The sequence below is a fragment of the Malus sylvestris genome, chromosome 6 (assembly GCF_916048215.2).
Source record: "Malus sylvestris chromosome 6, drMalSylv7.2, whole genome shotgun sequence".
Taxonomy (NCBI): Eukaryota; Viridiplantae; Streptophyta; class Magnoliopsida; order Rosales; family Rosaceae; genus Malus; species Malus sylvestris.
This window is the reverse complement of record NC_062265.1, coordinates 22,407,072-22,424,857: the sequence shown is the minus strand read 5'-3', so window position 1 is coordinate 22,424,857 and position 17,786 is coordinate 22,407,072. Positions and strand designations below refer to the sequence as shown.

General features: G+C 38.9%; 2 protein-coding genes across 8 annotated transcripts; one reads left to right on the top strand and one right to left on the bottom strand.

Moving 5' to 3' along the window:
• The first annotated feature begins 1,468 nt into the window (after positions 1 to 1,468).
• Positions 1,469 to 7,506, top strand: LOC126625917 (cation/H(+) antiporter 18-like). 7 transcript variants are annotated; one of them, XM_050295045.1, is made up of 6 exons: positions 1,470 to 1,760; positions 1,889 to 1,937; positions 3,738 to 3,842; positions 4,159 to 4,406; positions 4,943 to 5,944; positions 6,046 to 7,506. In XM_050295045.1, exons 4-6 carry the CDS (start codon positions 4,206 to 4,208, stop codon positions 7,264 to 7,266), a joined length of 2,424 nt encoding a protein of 807 aa, XP_050151002.1. In that variant the 5' UTR covers positions 1,470 to 1,760; positions 1,889 to 1,937; positions 3,738 to 3,842; positions 4,159 to 4,205; the 3' UTR covers positions 7,267 to 7,506. The 7 variants fall into 7 exon arrangements, with proteins under 7 accessions (XP_050151006.1, XP_050151005.1, XP_050151002.1 ...); XM_050295046.1 differs by having other exon boundaries at positions 3,685 to 3,842; XM_050295042.1 differs by having other exon boundaries at positions 2,103 to 3,842.
• A 7,549-nt stretch (positions 7,507 to 15,055) lies between these two features.
• LOC126625534 (uncharacterized) lies at positions 15,056 to 17,386 on the bottom strand. Its single transcript, XM_050294600.1, has 8 exons — positions 17,228 to 17,386; positions 17,044 to 17,153; positions 16,877 to 16,969; positions 16,663 to 16,806; positions 16,436 to 16,591; positions 16,249 to 16,356; positions 15,431 to 16,168; positions 15,056 to 15,127 (listed from the first exon to the last, which is right to left on the bottom strand). Exons 2-8 carry the CDS (start codon positions 17,092 to 17,094, stop codon positions 15,056 to 15,058), a joined length of 1,362 nt encoding a protein of 453 aa, XP_050150557.1. The 5' UTR covers positions 17,095 to 17,153; positions 17,228 to 17,386.
• Between the last annotated feature and the right edge of the window lie 400 nt (positions 17,387 to 17,786).

Here is a 17,786-nt window from a genome sequence, read left to right as displayed (position 1 = left end):
CATAACTCCTTACTATGGTCCTTGAGATTTGAAATTGATGGAATTGGTCCCTGAGTTTGTCCACAATCAATCATTTAGGTCCGTCCTTGAAAAATCTCCATAAAATAAGGTTAAAATGACAAAAATACCCTCAATTATTTTCCAAATTATTTTGGCCTATTGTTTATTAACTTGAGGGTAATTTTTTCATTTTGATATTTATTTAACATAATTTTTCACCGAATGACCAAAATAATTGATGGTGGACAATCTTAGAGACCATTTCTATTGATTTTAAATCTCAGGACCAAAATGAGGAGTCATGCAAATCTCAGTGTTATTTTGGGTAAAAGCCCTTTTTCTAATACAAAGATACATTTATCTTAAAAAGCGGTGCAATAAATTGGTATTGAACTCAATATTCCTGATATTTGAACCTAAGAAATCTCATTTACAAGTGAAAAGTAATATTAGTAGATCTTAGTATTAAGTGACCACACCACCACTATATTAATTATTGTTGAATAAGTTTAGATACTAAAATTTATAATTTTTGTGTTTTTTTTTGAACTGAAAGTAGGATTAACCAGGGCACAACGGTTAGCAAGAACAAAAAAAGCCAACGAAGGCTGACAAAGAAACAGAACAAGCAGCGACATCTAAAGGATTACAAACAGACTATTTTATAAACTTAACTAAAATATCAAAAAAATTATTTTAGGAGCCATCTGAAATTTTTTTTCTCCAACATACTCCATACTTTGAAAACTATGAGCCAATTAGCAGGCAATATGTATTAATATATTATTTACTTAAAATATTATTGAAATAATTAGCATTAACTACAGAGAACCACCCGGAGCTCCTAGAGAAATCTCTCTCTTAGGAGGTGGATAGAGATTGAAGTTGCTCTTGAAATCACCTCTAAGTTTTAGTTGTAGCTCATTTAATAGGATAAGGATTGTCTGTCCTCCCATTTCTGGCGCCCTTTCGTCCCCTCTTGTTTTGTGTGATCACGGTTAAGTTACGTCAACATTTTATATTTTTTTATAGAGATAATAAGACAAAAATAAATAGTAATATAAAATGTTGACGTGGCTTAACCGTAATCACATAAACAAGAGGGCACTGAAAGTGGGAGGACAGACAATCCTTATCCCATTTAATACAATCCTTGTCCCATTTAATAAGCTCATCAGAGATGCTGTTAGAATAGTAAATCACATTAGACTGATCAATAAGGCGATGATGATACCCCTTAATATTTGTAGTAATATTCATCTTAACATATAAGTGAAAAGTTTTATATTTAAATCTCATAAACAGCAAATTTAATATCATTTTATTTATCTCACCTCTTAATTTAAATATATAATTGTATATGAAAAATTGACGATGTAAATCTCGACGAGGTTGGTAAGCAAAAATAGTAAAATACACCTTAATTTCAATTCTCGTTAAATTGACGATCGCTCGTTGCAATTACTCTGCTACGCTGCTGCCAACCATTCAGAAAAATCAATCCTTTTTCAGTTCTTTTACGATAATGTCCTTAAAGATTAGTGACAACCCAAGGGACAAATGAATATTTCACAATTTCTCCCGCGGTTCTATATTTTTGGGGGATGTCCCGTCCCAAACCAATTGGCATCACGTTTCCGACTCTTCGTTTCCTCCTCTCCCCGGTCCCAATCTCCGCTAATTTTCTCAGCAACCAAACACCCCCATTTCTTTCTCTGCCCTTTTTCTTGAAAGTCCATAGCTAATGATGAAGATAAAATGTGGGTCATAGACTCTCTAAAGAAACAGTCCTTTTTTTTCAGAATTTATTGAAAAATCTGTGGTGGCTCTGATTTTCCCTCTCTTTCTCTACTCTGTTTTTATGCAAGTTTCTGTTTTGGTTTCCCAGAAAATCTCAGGGAAAAGGAAGGGAAAGAAGGTGCAAGTTTACACACTGTGTAAGTACACATTTCCAAAGCCTAAATGCTAATATTTTATTTATTGTTGATTTTCCCTCTATTGTTGGTTCTTTTTTTTATTTTTTATAATTTTTTGTTTATTTTATAATTCTTGTGGGTTTATATGTTTTTAATTTTATTTTTGTCCACAAATGTTCGAAATAGTAATAATTGTTGGCTGATTCGAAGAGAACCATTATCTGTATCTCGCAGAAAGTTTTAGCCTTGCAGGTACACTTCTATTGAAATTTTAGAGACTGTAAATTTGATGGGTGGCATAGGGGTATTATTGTCTTTCGCAACCCAACCAATAACTTGCAGGCTCACCATAGCTTTTGGTGATTTCCTAGGATCCCTCAAGACCAATAGGATCCTCTTCGGATTCATTTGGTATGATTTTGAAGATTCGTAAATCGCGTTCGTTCATCGTATATAGTACGGTTAATTTTTATCAGGTACTGTTTGTATTTAATTTTAAATAAAAATATTTAAAATAATTTCTGATCATACGATGTACGATAAATAAATATGATTTACGCATCTTTAGAATTCTCACAAAGAGAATGTGTGAGGATCCGAATTCCCCTCAAGAGAGTCAGCTGTGACTTTCATAATTTAAATTTTTATTTTGTTGCTTTTGATTTGCTCTTTGTTTTCTTAGGGTAGCTAACAAATAAGGGAGTTGGTATTTGGTGCTTGACTACTTGTATCATAATCAAATGCCAATTTGGTCGCCACAACTGAAATCTTTTCTCACTTTTGACTCCATCTCTATTGTAAGATCTCCATTTTCCTAATCCGGATCCTTATCGGATCTTCTTTGTGAGAATCTCGAAGATTCGTTAATTTTGTTCGTTCATCGTAAATCGTGTGTTTAAAAATTATTTTAAATATTTTTATTTAAAATTAAACACAATCAGTACTTGACAAAAACTGACCGTATAATGTACAATGAAAAGACACGATTCATGGATTTCCATGATCCTCACTAAAAGGATCTGGAGAGGAACCTGTTGGCCATTTTCCATCGTATGTGTTATTTTCTTATGACCTCGGTAAACAGTTTAACATATTATTTTATGTTGTGAGATTATTATTTTCGTGTGCATAATTGCATAAATTTAATTTATTTAATTTTAAGATTGATAGTTTGATGACATAATATACAATCAATATTCTTTTGGCTGTCGGAAAATAAAAATCTCTCAAACATCAATCGTTTCTTCGAATATTTAGGTCAGTCGGACACGTTTCCTAGGCCTAAATTTCCATGTTGGTTTCAGAGTATATTTTAATTTGGGGACCGAAGCAAAGAGAGTTCGTTCAAGTTAACCTTGTCGGACTACTTTTGGTTGTCTCACTTCATAAATATTAAACAAGTTTGCTTAACTTGGAATTAGTACATAGTGATGTACATTAATCAAATTGACTCACTGTCATAAGGTTGGTAGTTTTTACGGGGTCAGAGTTTTAACACCATTTTTTCTTGAATATTCAACAGGCCAACACAGCTATTCATATTATACATATATTTTATTTCACTAGAGTTAGTTAATCGTGTCTTTAATCCGAGTTAGTTCGTCTTAGGTTGGTTTAGGATTTGTTTAGTGTTGTTTGTGATTGATTTTCGTCTTAAGTTATGTTTCGGATTTGTTTAGTATTGTTTGTGAATGATTGCATAAAGTCGTAGGTTGAAACGGATATTCAAAGATTGCATTTTGTGCAAGGAACTTTTGCAATTATATAGCCCAGGATTCTTGTAATAACCGAGAGTATGAGCCTTGCACATGCGCATGACAGACCTTATCTGGAATACGCGAAGGAGACAACTTCTCTCTGAGATACTTTGAGGACCACATTCTTGGGGCGTCTTGTAGAACTTTTTGGTGGTATATTGACTGTATTGTAAGTGCTCTTTTTTTACTCTTTTTTTTTTTTTTTTTTTTTTTTTTTTTTTTTGGTGTGAAAAAAGGTGATGATTTGAACGTGATTCATGGTTACTCTTAGTTACTATGCTTGCTAAAATAATTGCAAATTTGTTTTGTTAGTGTAGTTCTTTGAATCCTAAAAATTGATTACTGTCACTGTTTACGGTTTTGAATTCTGAATTATCACGGTTAGGCTTTTCTGGCGTTTGTTTTGGGTGGCATTGAATCTGGAAGCTATAGTTTTAACTATTGGAAAGATAACTATGCTGATATATGTAAATCACATTATGCAGGGATTTAACTCAAGACTCTTTAGTTCCTTGTCTTTTGCTGGTGCAAAATGGCTACAAATACCACAGTTGCAAGTGCATGTCCAACACCGATGACAGCAACATCGAATGGGGTCTTTCAGGGTGATAATCCTCTGGATTTTGCTCTCCCTCTTGCCATCTTACAGATATGCCTTGTGGTTGCACTTACACGGATTCTTGCTTATCTTCTTCGACCACTAAGACAGCCTCGTGTGATTGCCGAGATTGTGGTAAGTATATATACTTCTTGTTTGCTGTATATACTATGATGGCCTTCAAAACGATAGTCATTTATGCAAATGATGTAATCAAATTTATGTGAGTGGAAATCTTACCCCTTCTCTTTTTGCCTTTGGTTGAATATTTATTTGAGAACTTTTTGTTGAATATGCAAATGATGTTATCACTGAGGAGGGAGAGAGAGAGAGAGAGAGAGAGAGAGAGAGAGAGCGAGAGAGAGAGCGCTATCATGCACCATGCACCGCTACAAGTGACTAAGAGGAGCGATGCATTTCTGAACAATATGTTGTGGGAGTTAACAGATATTGGTCCTTTCATTGGCAACTTCTCGTCTGAAAGACAGATGTTTTCAGTGGCCTTTGAAGTAAAACCATATGTGCCGTTCAAACAATAATTCCTCGTGTCCAAAAGGAAGAATGAAAATAACATAAATATTCTGTTCTATTTACATTTATTGTAAGTAGACAAGTATCTGAACATCCTTGTGCATTGGAGAGAGTTCAACTTAGTATTGCTTTTTCTGCAGGGCGGAATATTACTTGGCCCTTCAGCTCTTGGTCGCAACAAAGACTATCTCGAAGCAATATTTCCAAACAGAAGTCTCACAGTGTTGGATACTTTAGCCAATCTTGGTCTTCTCTTCTTTCTGTTCCTAGTGGGCTTGGAGTTGGATCCTAAGTCCCTCCGCCGCACTGGAAAGAAGGCTCTATGCATTGCACTTGCAGGAATTACCCTACCTTTTGTTTTAGGAATTGGTACATCATTTGCCCTCAAAGGAACTATTTCTAAAGGTGTAGATGGACCACCATTTCTTGTTTTCATGGGAGTGGCTCTTTCTATAACTGCCTTCCCTGTTTTGGCACGTATTTTGGCTGAGCTCAAGCTTTTAACTACTGATATTGGCCGAATGGCCATGTCAGCAGCAGCGGTCAATGATGTGGCTGCGTGGATTCTTCTTGCTCTTGCCATTTCCCTCTCCAGCACTGGCCGTTCTCCCCTGGTTTCCCTATGGGTTCTCTTATGTGGGTGTGCTTTTGTCCTCAGTTGTGTATTTTTTATTCGACCAATCTTTAAATGGATGGCACAGCGCTGTCCCGAGGGTGAACCAGTAGAAGAATTGTATGTATGTGCTACTTTAGTTGCAGTTTTGGCAGCTGGGTTTGTCACTGATACTATTGGAATTCATGCCCTATTTGGAGCATTTGTGCTCGGAATTATTGTCCCAAAGGAAGGGCCATTTGCTGGCGCTCTTGTTGAAAAAGTTGAGGATCTCATATCTGGTCTGTTCCTCCCATTGTACTTTGTCTCGAGTGGATTGAAGACTGATATAGCTACAATTCGGGGAGCTCAGTCATGGGGCCTCCTCGTTTTGGTCATTTCAACAGCCTGTTTCGGGAAGATCATTGGCACAGTAGCTGTTTCCCTCCTCTGCCGAGTGCCGTTTCAAGAGGCTCTGGCACTCGGGTTCCTCATGAATACTAAAGGGTTAGTGGAGCTTATTGTCCTTAACATCGGTAGAGACAGAAAGGTAAAATTAAGCATTTTCCATTTTTTATGGGAGTCTCAAGGCTTTTTCTTTAATATTTGTATACGCGTGTACCTTAAGGTGCTAGCTTTCTGTTATTGCAGGTTTTGAATGATCAAACATTTGCAATCATGGTTCTCATGGCTATCTTTACAACCTTCATTACGACGCCTGTAGTAATGGCAGTATACAAGCCAGCTAAAAGAAAGAGTATATCTGATTACAAGTACAGAACTATTGAAAGGAAAGATCCAAACACTGAGCTCCGGGTTTTGACCTGTTTCCACGGTACAAGGAACCTCCCCACAATGATTAATCTCATTGAGGCTTCTCGTGGGACTGAAAAGAAGGAACGTCTTTGTGTCTATGCAATGCATCTTATGGAGCTTAACGAGAGATCTTCTGCGATTCTGATGGTTCACAAGGCAAGAAGAAATGGTCTACCGTTTTGGAACAAGGTGAAGGATTCAGATAATCATCAAGTAGTTGTGGCTTTTGAAACGTTTGAGCAGCTGAGTCGAGTGGCTATCCGTCCAATGATAGCAATCTCTTCCGTTTCTAGCATGCATGAGGACATTTGTGCAATGGCTGAAAGGAAAGGGGCAGCAATTATTATTCTCCCATTCCACAAGCACCAGAGGTTGGATGGGGTATTGGAGACAACTCGAACTGAATACAGAGGGGTCAATCGTAGGGTTCTTGAGCATGCTCCATGCTCAGTTGGGATCATGGTGGACCGTGGCCTTGGTGGAAGCACCCATGTATCTGCCAGCAATGTTTCTTCAAGCATAGTTGTCCTATTCTTCGGGGGTAGTGATGATCGTGAGGCCCTTGCTTATGGAATGCGAATGGCTGAGCACCCGGGTAACAGTTTAACTGTTGTCCACTTCTTAGCAAGTCCTGAACTTCAGGGGGAAATAGTCCAAGTGGATATAAACGAGGGCTCCAACACTTCAGCAGGGTCAGCGACTGAGATGTTTCTCGCTGAATTGAAGCAGAAGATTTCAAATAACAGCTCAATCAAATATGAGGAGAGGGCAGTGAGAAATGCTGCAGAAACTACTGATTTGATTCGTGAGTTTAACCGATGCAATCTATTTCTGGTTGGTCGAAGGCCTGATGGTCAAGTAGCTGCTGCCTTGAATCTGAAGGGAGACTGTCCGGAGCTGGGGCCTGTAGGTATCTTGTTAACCTCTCCGGATTTCACAACTACAGCGTCGGTCTTGGTTATGCAGCAGTATCATGGGCTGGAAGTAGTTCCAGGTTCAGTTGGTTTGTCTAAGGTAGTTGTGTTGCCCGAGGACGAAGATTCAGAAACCGGCTGATCAGCCCTCCCAAGCCTGTGTTGGTTTCATTGTACAGATGATGATGAAAAGTATGGTTAGATAAATGTCTCTCTTTCCCTCCATTTAAACTGCTTGTTTATGAAAGGTCATAAGTTTTAGTTGTCAATTTGTACTTATATATGGATGGATCTGTCACCTGTATAGATCATACCTAATAGATGCACCTACCTAATGCCTAAATACATAATACTCTTTGCAATGCAAGTATTCTTTGTGCAATTCCAGTTCGAAGGGTGAAAGAAAATAAGAACACTGCTCGTCTCCCTTATTGTAAGGAATAATTCATTGTTACATGCAAGTCACAATATGACATATAAGCAAAACTAACTGATGGAAAATACAAAAGAAACGTTTATGTACGTGTTAAACTGTGAATTATCTGCAAACTAGATCAAAAGACTCATAGAAAATGAGCAAAGTATTTTCAAAAATTTGGAAGAGAAAGTTGTGGACCTGCATTGCACATAGATATAGACTTGAACTGCCAAGTGTTAAATGCTATTATATGATTCACAAAGAGATTTTTCATTTGCATTAATCTTCTAAACTATGAATGAAGAAGGGATATTATTGCAACATTCTTTCATGAAAATTAGGTTTTTATTTTTTATTTTTTATAATTTATAATTTTAGGGCTTAAAAATAAGATTCTTCTTAGATTTTAACCTGAATATATCTAGGGGTGTATTATGTATGAGAGAAATGCTAAAGAAACTCTCTCAAAAGTGGAACTCTCTATGAACTCGCTGTCATCTCATGTTTTTGACATCATATTTTATAGGGAATTTTAAGGAAAAACCCCTGGTACTGTTAACTTTAACAAAAAACCACATTTTTACACTAAAAAGTCAATCATGGTACTATTCACTTTACTCTTCATTTTGTCTTTATCGTTAAAACTCAAAGTTTTCAAGCATTTTTCATTCATTTTCCTTATTTTTTAATGTTGGTAGGAGAATTAAGATGTTAAAGTGTGAGGTGGCAGAGAGTCCATAGAGAGTCTCACTCTGAGAGAGTCTCCTTAACATTTATATATATATATATGAAGTTTGGTCATAGACTTCGCTTGACTTTAAAATCCAAATGTATTCAATATAGACTTTTAATGAGTCAGTAAAAGTCACCAAATTTTTAATGAGAACCAAATCTTTTGTACCCACAATAGGTGAGGTCTCTCTGTGGCCACAATAAGTCATTGACATGTATGTATTATCTTAACTTTTCTTAATTTTGTTTTCATAAATTTAATATGTGCCAAACACTTATTGGGTCCATAGAAAGGCCACACCTATTTTGGGTGCAAAAAAGTTGATCTGGTTTTGAACAAAGACTTTTTATGACTTGTAAAAAGTTTTACAAAATTCTTGTGGTATTCAGTTATGACTTTTAGTGAGTCTACAAAAAATCGAGGTGTATTCAAAATTTCATTCTTTTAAAGGATTTTAAAAAGTCATGGATTTTGATGAACTTTTAGTGCTTTTATGATAAATTTTTTGTCACATTAAAGCCAAAATTTCCCCCTAAAATTTTGAAGGATTTCATTGTTTCTCAATTCTATAATGGTAACTCTTCCACCGACAATAATGCAATTACTATAATTATTACCACTTCCACCACCATGTCGCCACCTTCACCTTAACATGACCACTCCTCCACCCCCACAACCACTATTGTCACCATGGTCACCACCACACTCACTTCCACGAGCACCATCACCAAATCTACTATGACCACCAACGACATCATCATCACCACCGCCCTCATCCCTACTTCTCCATCACCCAATAACACAGCATCACAATCACCACCCTACTATTATTATTATCGTCACCACTAAAGACACTAGATTTACTATCACCATCCTGTTAACAATTACCAAGTGACACTTCCACCACCATCATTCCACCACCTCATAAGGCTACTTTGTCATAGTCATCATCACCATTTCAATAGTAAAAACTTAAAAGTAATAATGCTTATTAATAAATTAGTCATTAAAAAGTCTATGCGAATTCATAAAATTTAAAAATTTCTATCACTTAAAAAACTCAACAGAGGTTTGTACACTACACCACCCTAATTAAAGTCCATCAGTGTATTTGAAAGATGAGTGAAAAACCACGTGATGTAATACAAGTTGATTTACGGGCTTTTTTTTCTTCAAATATATGAAGATCTTATATGCTTTTGGTCAACTCTTTGGGTTTAGAATAAGTTTAGAATACTAAGGTCTTGTTTGGTATCTTATTAATTTTTTTTTTATCATTTCTCAAAATAATTGTTAAGAACGTTTCTTAAGAACATCTCTTGAAACCATTTATTTTTAAGATTTAAAAACTTGTTTGGTATGAGATTTAAAATTGCTTTTAAATCTTAAAACTTAAACTGGACAAAAGATCCAAAGAAAGGGAGTCTCTGGAGAGGGAGAAAGAGGAAAGGGGAGGAAAGAAAAAAGAGATGATCGGAAGAGAAAGAAAGAAAATAGAGGATCAAAGGAGATGGAGAGAAGGAGGAGAGACAGAATGAAGAGAGCAAAAATGAAGAGAAAGAGAGAGAGAGAGAGAGAGAATGAGTTTTTAAGAAAGGGAGTCTCTGGAGAGGGAGAAAGAGGAAAGGGGAGGAAAGAAAAAAAAAGATGATCGGAAGAGAAAGAAAGAAAATAGAGGATCGAAGGAGATAGAGAGAAGGACGACAGAGAGAATGAAGAGAGCAAAAATGAAGAGAGAGAGAGAGAGAGAGAATGAATTTAAGTTTAAAAACTTTAAAATTTCACTTTTGGTGTTTTTAGAGAATATGTTTTTAGAGAATATGTTTTTTTTTTAAGAGGTCGCACTTGGTGCGATGGCAAATGCCTTCGCCCATGAGTGGTAGGTCTCGGGTTCGAGACTTGGGAGCAGCCTCTCCATAAATGGGGGTAAGGCTAGCCGACATTCACATCTCCCAGACCCTGCGTAAAGCGGGAGCTTTGTGCACTGGGTACGACCTTTTTAGTCTTGATTTCAGTCTATGAAAATAGTCTTATCAAACAAGTTTTTAAGACCTAAAACTTGTAATATTTTTACATTTAAAAAGTTGGATTCAAGTAAAGTACGAAACAGACCCTAAATGATTGGCATATATTTTACTTTACCCACAAGCAATCTCAATGTGACAATTTATATTATTTCTGCTACATTCCTTTCAATTGTCTCTGTTTTTGGTGAAATCAGCTTTGTTTATTCTCTCTCTTTATAGAAAAGAAAAGCTTCTGTGTGTTTTTTCTTAGGAATTTCTTAGTCCAAATGATGTCTAGTCATATGGCCGACCACTTTGAATGAGAACCCTTCATTAAGGAATCAACTAGGATCATCATGAGAACATGCATGCATTCGCATAAGCAAAAGTAGTTTGCATGCCACTGTTATTTAATCTTAATAGTCATATCTATAGCCACAATCATAATACAATATTGAATGGTTGGGATTTTGGTCTTCAATTAAAAATCAAATCAGCTGTGGATCATCACGAAAAATATCAACTAAATTGCAATTTGCGGCGGGCAAATAAATGTTATGAACTAGTGACATCAGTGACAATATTGTGATGGTCATACTAAAAAAACTCTTCAAAAAACAAATGAATTATCTTTGGTCATTTTCTCCAAAATTGTGACCTCGACTCAAATTACAAATGCAGTGGTCATTCTATTAAATATACCAGATTGGAATTTCTTAATAAGTTTCTTGGAGATAAATTTTCAAATTCTTCTTATCTTATGTTAGTAGGAATTTTTTCAATGCCTATAATAAGACATTGTGTATGACAAAAAATTTCATTGTCAAATAATTTGAAAATTCAAATTTAGGAAAAAAAAAATTGAATTTCTTTGTCCAAGTTTTTAATAATTGTATTGATATAATAATTAGTAAATACATGGCCAGACGCCATGTTTATATAATATACATGCATACACGTTACGAGGAGGACACAAATATTATTCTACATAACATATACCACAAATCATACCATCAATCCTTCCTACATTTTCTCCTTTCCATACTTGCCTTTGATTTAATTAATTATTTGGTTTTGTAATAACTTTCTATAGGTTAATCAGTGACAGATACTTAATGACAATATATTGTCTGTTTAAACATGGACTCGAAAACATTTGGAAGAAGGCATAAAAACAAGCATTCGATCGCATAGGTAAAATCGATAAAAAGGGAATAAACTAAGGAAATGACAAAAGGGTTTGATAGTTTCTGTTTGGATAAAAACTTGAACTTTGGGCTCAAGGAAGGAGCTGGCCTGAAAGGAGGCCCAAAGGGAAAAATAGCTAGAACCCAGTCAAAACCCAGAAGGCAGGAAAATGCCTTTTCTGACTTGGTGCAGCTCATGAAGACCATTTGCTTACCTACCCAAAGGCCAAGTGGTGTAGACTGATCAGTTACACAGCCCATAAAGCACTTTATGGTGGCATTACATGTAATAAAGCTGATGAGTCATCACCCGCAAGCCACATTCGGGCAAAGCTGCTGCTACAGAAGACCAAGCCGAGTTGTCTATATAAGAAGAAAGAAAAACCAGGAATAAGGACACTCAATCAAACAAACAAATGCAAGCACAAACTCTGCCCAAAGCCAGATTTGCCTTCAAAACAAAGCTGTAGTCAGCCTTCATCCCCTTCGGGACAAACCTTCATCCCTCTCAGGATAACCCTCTCTTCAACCCTTTGTAATAGCTCTGCTACCTTGTTCAACCTTGCTGTAGTATCGATTCATTTTTGTAATCTCTCTCTCTCCCTCTAAGCTTTCAGACCTTTGACAAAACTACAATGATAGGAACCTGCAAGACGAGCAACCTTACCCGATAAGGTTTAACCTTGCCCGACCTTCTTTGCTTTGATTTTGTCTTTTCAATATGTTGTATACTTCCAGTTATATGCAAGTTATTTCTAGCAATATGACTATTAAAAGGCTTTCTCAGTACTTGAAACCGATTTGAATATATCGTCAGTGTTCAAACCAGATCCAAGTCCTAAGCCCTCGGGCATGTAAATCTGATCAGTTAAAAGTCCTTGGCCTCAAGGCATAAAAAAGAACCTTATGTGGACTTAACCCATCCACGACAGTCCTTGATAAACGAGAAGTCAGAAGTTACTTGGGGCGCAAGTAATCAACCTACTCTCTAGTTTTCCTTCTATTATATCATGATTACCATAGAACGCTTGAGCATGGAATGGATTCTAATGGAAAGCCTCAAGGCCTACACCTAAAGCCCCACAAAGGCATCTATTTGGATTCATTCCGTTCAGCGATCTAAAGAGTCTAAGTATAAGAATGAACTCTGATGGGAAGCCTCAATGCCTACACCTAAGGCCCCACAAAGGCACCTATTTGGGTTCATTCTACTTCTTGGACTCGGGTAATCAGAAATATAATAGTTAGAAAACTCCGGCAATCACGAGAACAAATATGATGTGTTCAAGCATCGGTTTAGCTATTGATGGGAAGCCTCAAGGCCTACACCTAAGGCCCCACAAAGGCACCTGTTATAACTAACACGGTTTCTTGGATACATACATATATGCAACTAAAGCGATATCCATTTTACATCTGCCATGCTAAAGATGGCAGTGGCACGCCTGAGCACCTAAATGTTAACCTTGATTGTGAGCCTCAAGGCCTACACCTAAGGCCCCACAAAGGCACCTCTCAAAGTTAACGCTGTCCTTCTCTTTCAGCCTTGCCCGAAGAGCCTTGCCCAAAGAGCCTTGCCCGACGAGACTTGCCCGACAACGCCCGACAGCGAAGCAGAAGCCTGACAGCAGCCCTCAACCGGCGCCAACCTTCAGGGGAGCTGTGTGCTCGTCGGCCAGGAGACATCCCCGACGGAAATTCCTAACGCGAACATAGTTTTGGCACGCCCGGTGGGATCCAAACTTCTTGATCTTGCATGTCCAAAAAGAAAAGCCAGAAAACTTGGCAAAAACAATCCGAAGGAAAGTCTTCACAAATGGCAGATCAATCAGAAAACCCTTCATCCCCATCAGGACAAGTGGTCTTAGAGAGCCCAACTGCATCTGAGAGATCCGTAGGAAAGGGAACTAATGAAGAACTACAGGCTACGATGATCCAAGTGTTGAAGAGCATGGAAAGAATCTCCTTGGAAACCAAGGGAGAAGTAAGTAGGCTCTGTACACTAACGGGGAATCTACAGAGAAGACTGGATTTGGAGTTCTCTACTCCAAAAGGGGCTCAGGGGAGTGGGATGAGCCAAGTAGTTATGAGAAATGAACCAATCATTCCTTTATTCCCACTGTTAGAAGAAGAAAAAGATAGGGGAAAGAAAAAGGTAGCTCCTGAAGGGAGTCAACCGGTGATAGAGCCAGTTTGGAGAAGGAGCTTCCCAGCTTCCCAGCTTCCCAGTATTATCATTCAATAATAGGAAGCCAAGCGAGCAAGAGAGAACGAGGTACGGAATGCCAGCTACGATGGGCGAAACTAGCGGAAAGGAAAGCTCCAGTACTGCAGATAAACCCCCACCTTATCGGCCACCCCCGTTGGTGAATAAAGGTGGAGGAACTAGTTGGAGGAAGCCCGAACCAAGGAAGGAAGCAAGTGCGGGCAATGACCGGAGCCCAAAAATCGAACCTGCTCTCTTTGGTCATAATGATATTCTAGCCACTCAGCAGCTGAGGGAGGAATTAGCTGAGTTGAGAAGGACGGTGGCTCAAAATGCTTAACCACGAGCTCGCCCAGTATTCAGGATTACTTATCAAAAGCCTTATCTTGAATATGTTGACGAGTTAAATCCATTCCCTCTCAACTTCAAGATGCCCGCATTCCCAATATTCACAGGTGAAGATAGCATCGTGTCCTCTAGAGACCACATTTTCAAATTCTCCAATCATTGCGTGGCATATGAGGACAACCCAAACTACAAGTTGAGGTTGTTTGGGAATTCATTGGTAGGGTTAGCATCTCAGTGGTACTTTCTATTGCCCCCTAACTCTATCGCCAACTGGGGGCAAATGGAGATGGCTTTCCATGAACAGTTCTACAGAATAGAACCAGAATTGACTATCAATGACCTAGTTAAAGTCAAACAATACGATCATGAGTCTACTGAGGACTTCATGATGAGGTTCAGGAAAACAAGGATGAGATGCCAATTTCCCGTCAACCAAGCGCAGCTCATATCGATTGCTCAAAGGGCTTTGAAATTACCTTTGAGGAAAAGATTTTATGATGCACAGTTTAATGAGCTGCAAGAATTGGTAATTGCTGCCGCGAAGTATGAGAGGTTGTTGCAAGAAGAGCAACAGGTGAAGCACACTTCCAAAGTTCCTCATTTTTACAAAAATAAGGCTGCAATTCATCGGGTGGAAGTGGGAGAAACCAGGCCAGAGCATGAGGGTGGCCGTGAGGAAGAGGACGTGGACGTGTGTGCCGCTGAGATGACCACACCTTTCAAGCCATTGACGGTAAAAGGGCTAGTCCAACCTGTCAAGGATCAGAAGGTCGTAATGAACGATGGTGGTTTTGTCCCCATGAAACCACCCAAGTACCAGAGTTATTCATTCGATCTATCCAAGGCACCTGAGATCTACGAAGAACTGGTACGGGCAAGAGTAATCTTGCCCGACAATGCAAAAAAAATGCCCAATTTAGAGATTGGATACAAGATCTTATAGTGAAGGGGAAACTGTTACTCGACTCGCCCCAAGCTAGTATGATGGTAGATACTAACCCTTTCCCTGAGGCTCCTATCAATATGATCAACCTCATGTTACCAGAGCCAGGGTCACCATTTGGTACTGCAGGGAAAGGAAATGGCCTAGGGTGTCCCAGCACCTCTGCATAAATAAAGTGCCATGAAGGGGATCAAGGGACCAAGATCAGGTCCTAAGATTGGTATTATCAGGGGAAGGAGAAGAAAGCAAATAAGGGGGGGCAAAGAGCTGCCCAAAGTCAATTCAAAACAGTACCAAAGAGCAGAGCAGGAAGCAAATTACATAGTCATTCCAATAAGAAAAGAGTTACAAATCATCCTATTCTAAAAAATTTACATCTTCACATAGGGTGATTATTCGAGAATGATATGTTTTCATAATGGCAAATATCCTACTGGGTTCGGCCAAAACAGTATGGTTATTTACAAGTTGAGACCAGGCACGCTCTAGCTCCGAATTTGACTTCTCCACTCCCTCAATTTGATTTTCAAAGGTATCCAGAAGAGTCGATTGTTCTGCTTTAAGAGCAACCAATTGCTCCTCCAGCTGTTGGATTTTAGAAGTAACAACTCTGACCCTTTCTTTTGTCTGCGAGCTTTCTTCCATCAACCGATCAACTTGGGCAGAGGTGCTTGATTCTTTCTCCATGAAGCATTTTGCCCGATTAGCCTGTCTGTCTGCTCTCTGGTATTGTTCCCTAAGGGCTCTCAAGTTCTCAAAGAAGGATAGAAAAGAATCATGTTGAGATTTTGATAGCCTACCGGTTTTGAAAGACTCAGTTATGATCCTCTCAAAATCACAAAGAGCCTTGAGGCTGAATGAAGCGGTGAAATCCTTCCTTGCCCATTCCTGAAGAACTCGCTTTTGCTCTGAAGAAAAAGGGGTAGCTGAAGATTGTTTTGAGGATTTCAACCGTGTCTCAAGCCGTCCAAGTGCTTCGAACAGTCTGGGCAACTTAGCAGGGCTTGGAGGTGCTAAAGAAGGAGGATCCTGCACTGCAGCTTCCTTTAATGAAGGAATGCCCATTGAGGGGGCAATTTCTGCCTGCCCGATCTGCTCAATTCCAAAAGGGGGAGTCGCAGTACCTCCAGAAGATGAGTGAGGATGGGAGCGCTTTGATTTGCGGACCAGATGGGGGGGAGAAGTTTCTCTTGGAGCTTGTTGCAGAAAGCCAAAAGACCAGGTCAAGACAATTTGAATATGGTTTGAGGCGAAAGAAGATTTGGAGAGATGAAATGTACCTGACTCAGCCCTGGGGTTTCACCAGGAAGAGGACTAATTCCTGGTTGGCGGGAAGATTCCTCACCACCAGCAGGAGAGTTATGAGCTGCACCTAAACCTATACCAGTGCCCTAGAGGTACCTAGAGATAGCAGTAATTGTCAGTAAATAGAGCATAAGAGAAAGAACAAAGAAGAGAATACTCCCATACCTGAGTTTGGTCTTGAGGAGGAGAAAGAGGTTTATCAACTGTCGGGCAAGCAAATACCCGCGAAATTGCTACCTCTGAAGCTACAGGGATCTCAGGGACTATGGGTTCGTTATCTGAAACCACTATTGAAGGGGGTGGCTCATATACTGGAGAGGGCTGTGGAAAACGTGAGTAAAAGTTAGTTGGGAAGCAATGTGCAGAAGTTTAATATGGAATATGTGACTCACCAAGTTACTGTCCTCATCCACGAAGTGCAGCATAACTCCTGTGGATGGATCGAATTGAGAAGAAGGGGTTGCATCCAGAGCAGTAGAAGAGGTCATAGACCTCATAGGAGGGCCATGACAAGGCAAGGAAGCAGATGCTCCAGCCTAAAAATATTCAGATATTAGGTCCAGAAGTTGGAAAGTTATCCAAGAATTAGAAGAGAAGAAAAATCACCTCTGAAGGGTCGACCTGGGAAGGAGGTAGGCTTGTCTCTTGGGCAAATTGTGGAGAGGCTTCGGGCGGAGAGAGCTTTTCCTTTCTTGCGGCCTGAGTCAAATAATCAGATTTAGAGTTATATGAGAGCAAGAAGAGGCCTAAAGAAAAATATATATAAATCATACCTCAAGTTCTCTGAGGGCAGTATTTTGCAGTTCTTCGGCCTTTTTGAGCATTGCGGCTCTTAGTGGTTCCTCCTTAGAAGCAAGGATTGGTCTTTTAGATGCTTGGGGTCCTGTTTGCCGGTAAAGGAGACAATTAGATAAAGGGGAAAGGTAATAGTTTGATAAAAAAAAAACAGAAGCTCACTTGAGGATTGTTGCTTCTTTCTGCCTGCCTCAGGAACTGGAGCAGATGGGGTTGATGACTTAGGAGGAGCGGTAGTTCTTGCTCTCTTACTTTTTCTAGTAAGAGTTGGTCGGGTGGTTTTGGGTAGAGGTACTGGATCAGGATCTGAAGTCTTAGTCACAGCCGCTTTCTTTCGCTTAGGTGCTTTGATAAGAGCTTTAGGTGTTTCTTCAGCTCCTGAATCCCCGAAGGATTCTGAAACATCTGCACTCTCCCCAGCTTCTCGTCTCCCAGCTTCTGCAGCAGCTCCATGAAGAATTGCAGCATCAGCAGAGTCATCCTCAGATTCAATGACTTCTGATTCAACATCCACTGGAGATGCAGAATTCAGCAAAAGTAAGGATAGAAGGACTTCAGAAGAGAAGCAAAATCAAATTGAAAGAGAAGTACCTATCAGAAGTGACCGATTCTTCTCTTGAATTATCTCCTTCCAATTTTCAAGTTCACCTGAGCCAGGGTATGACTTAAGTGAAAGTTGGTTGAAAAGGCGATTGTGAGTCTCTTTCAAATCTCCTCCATA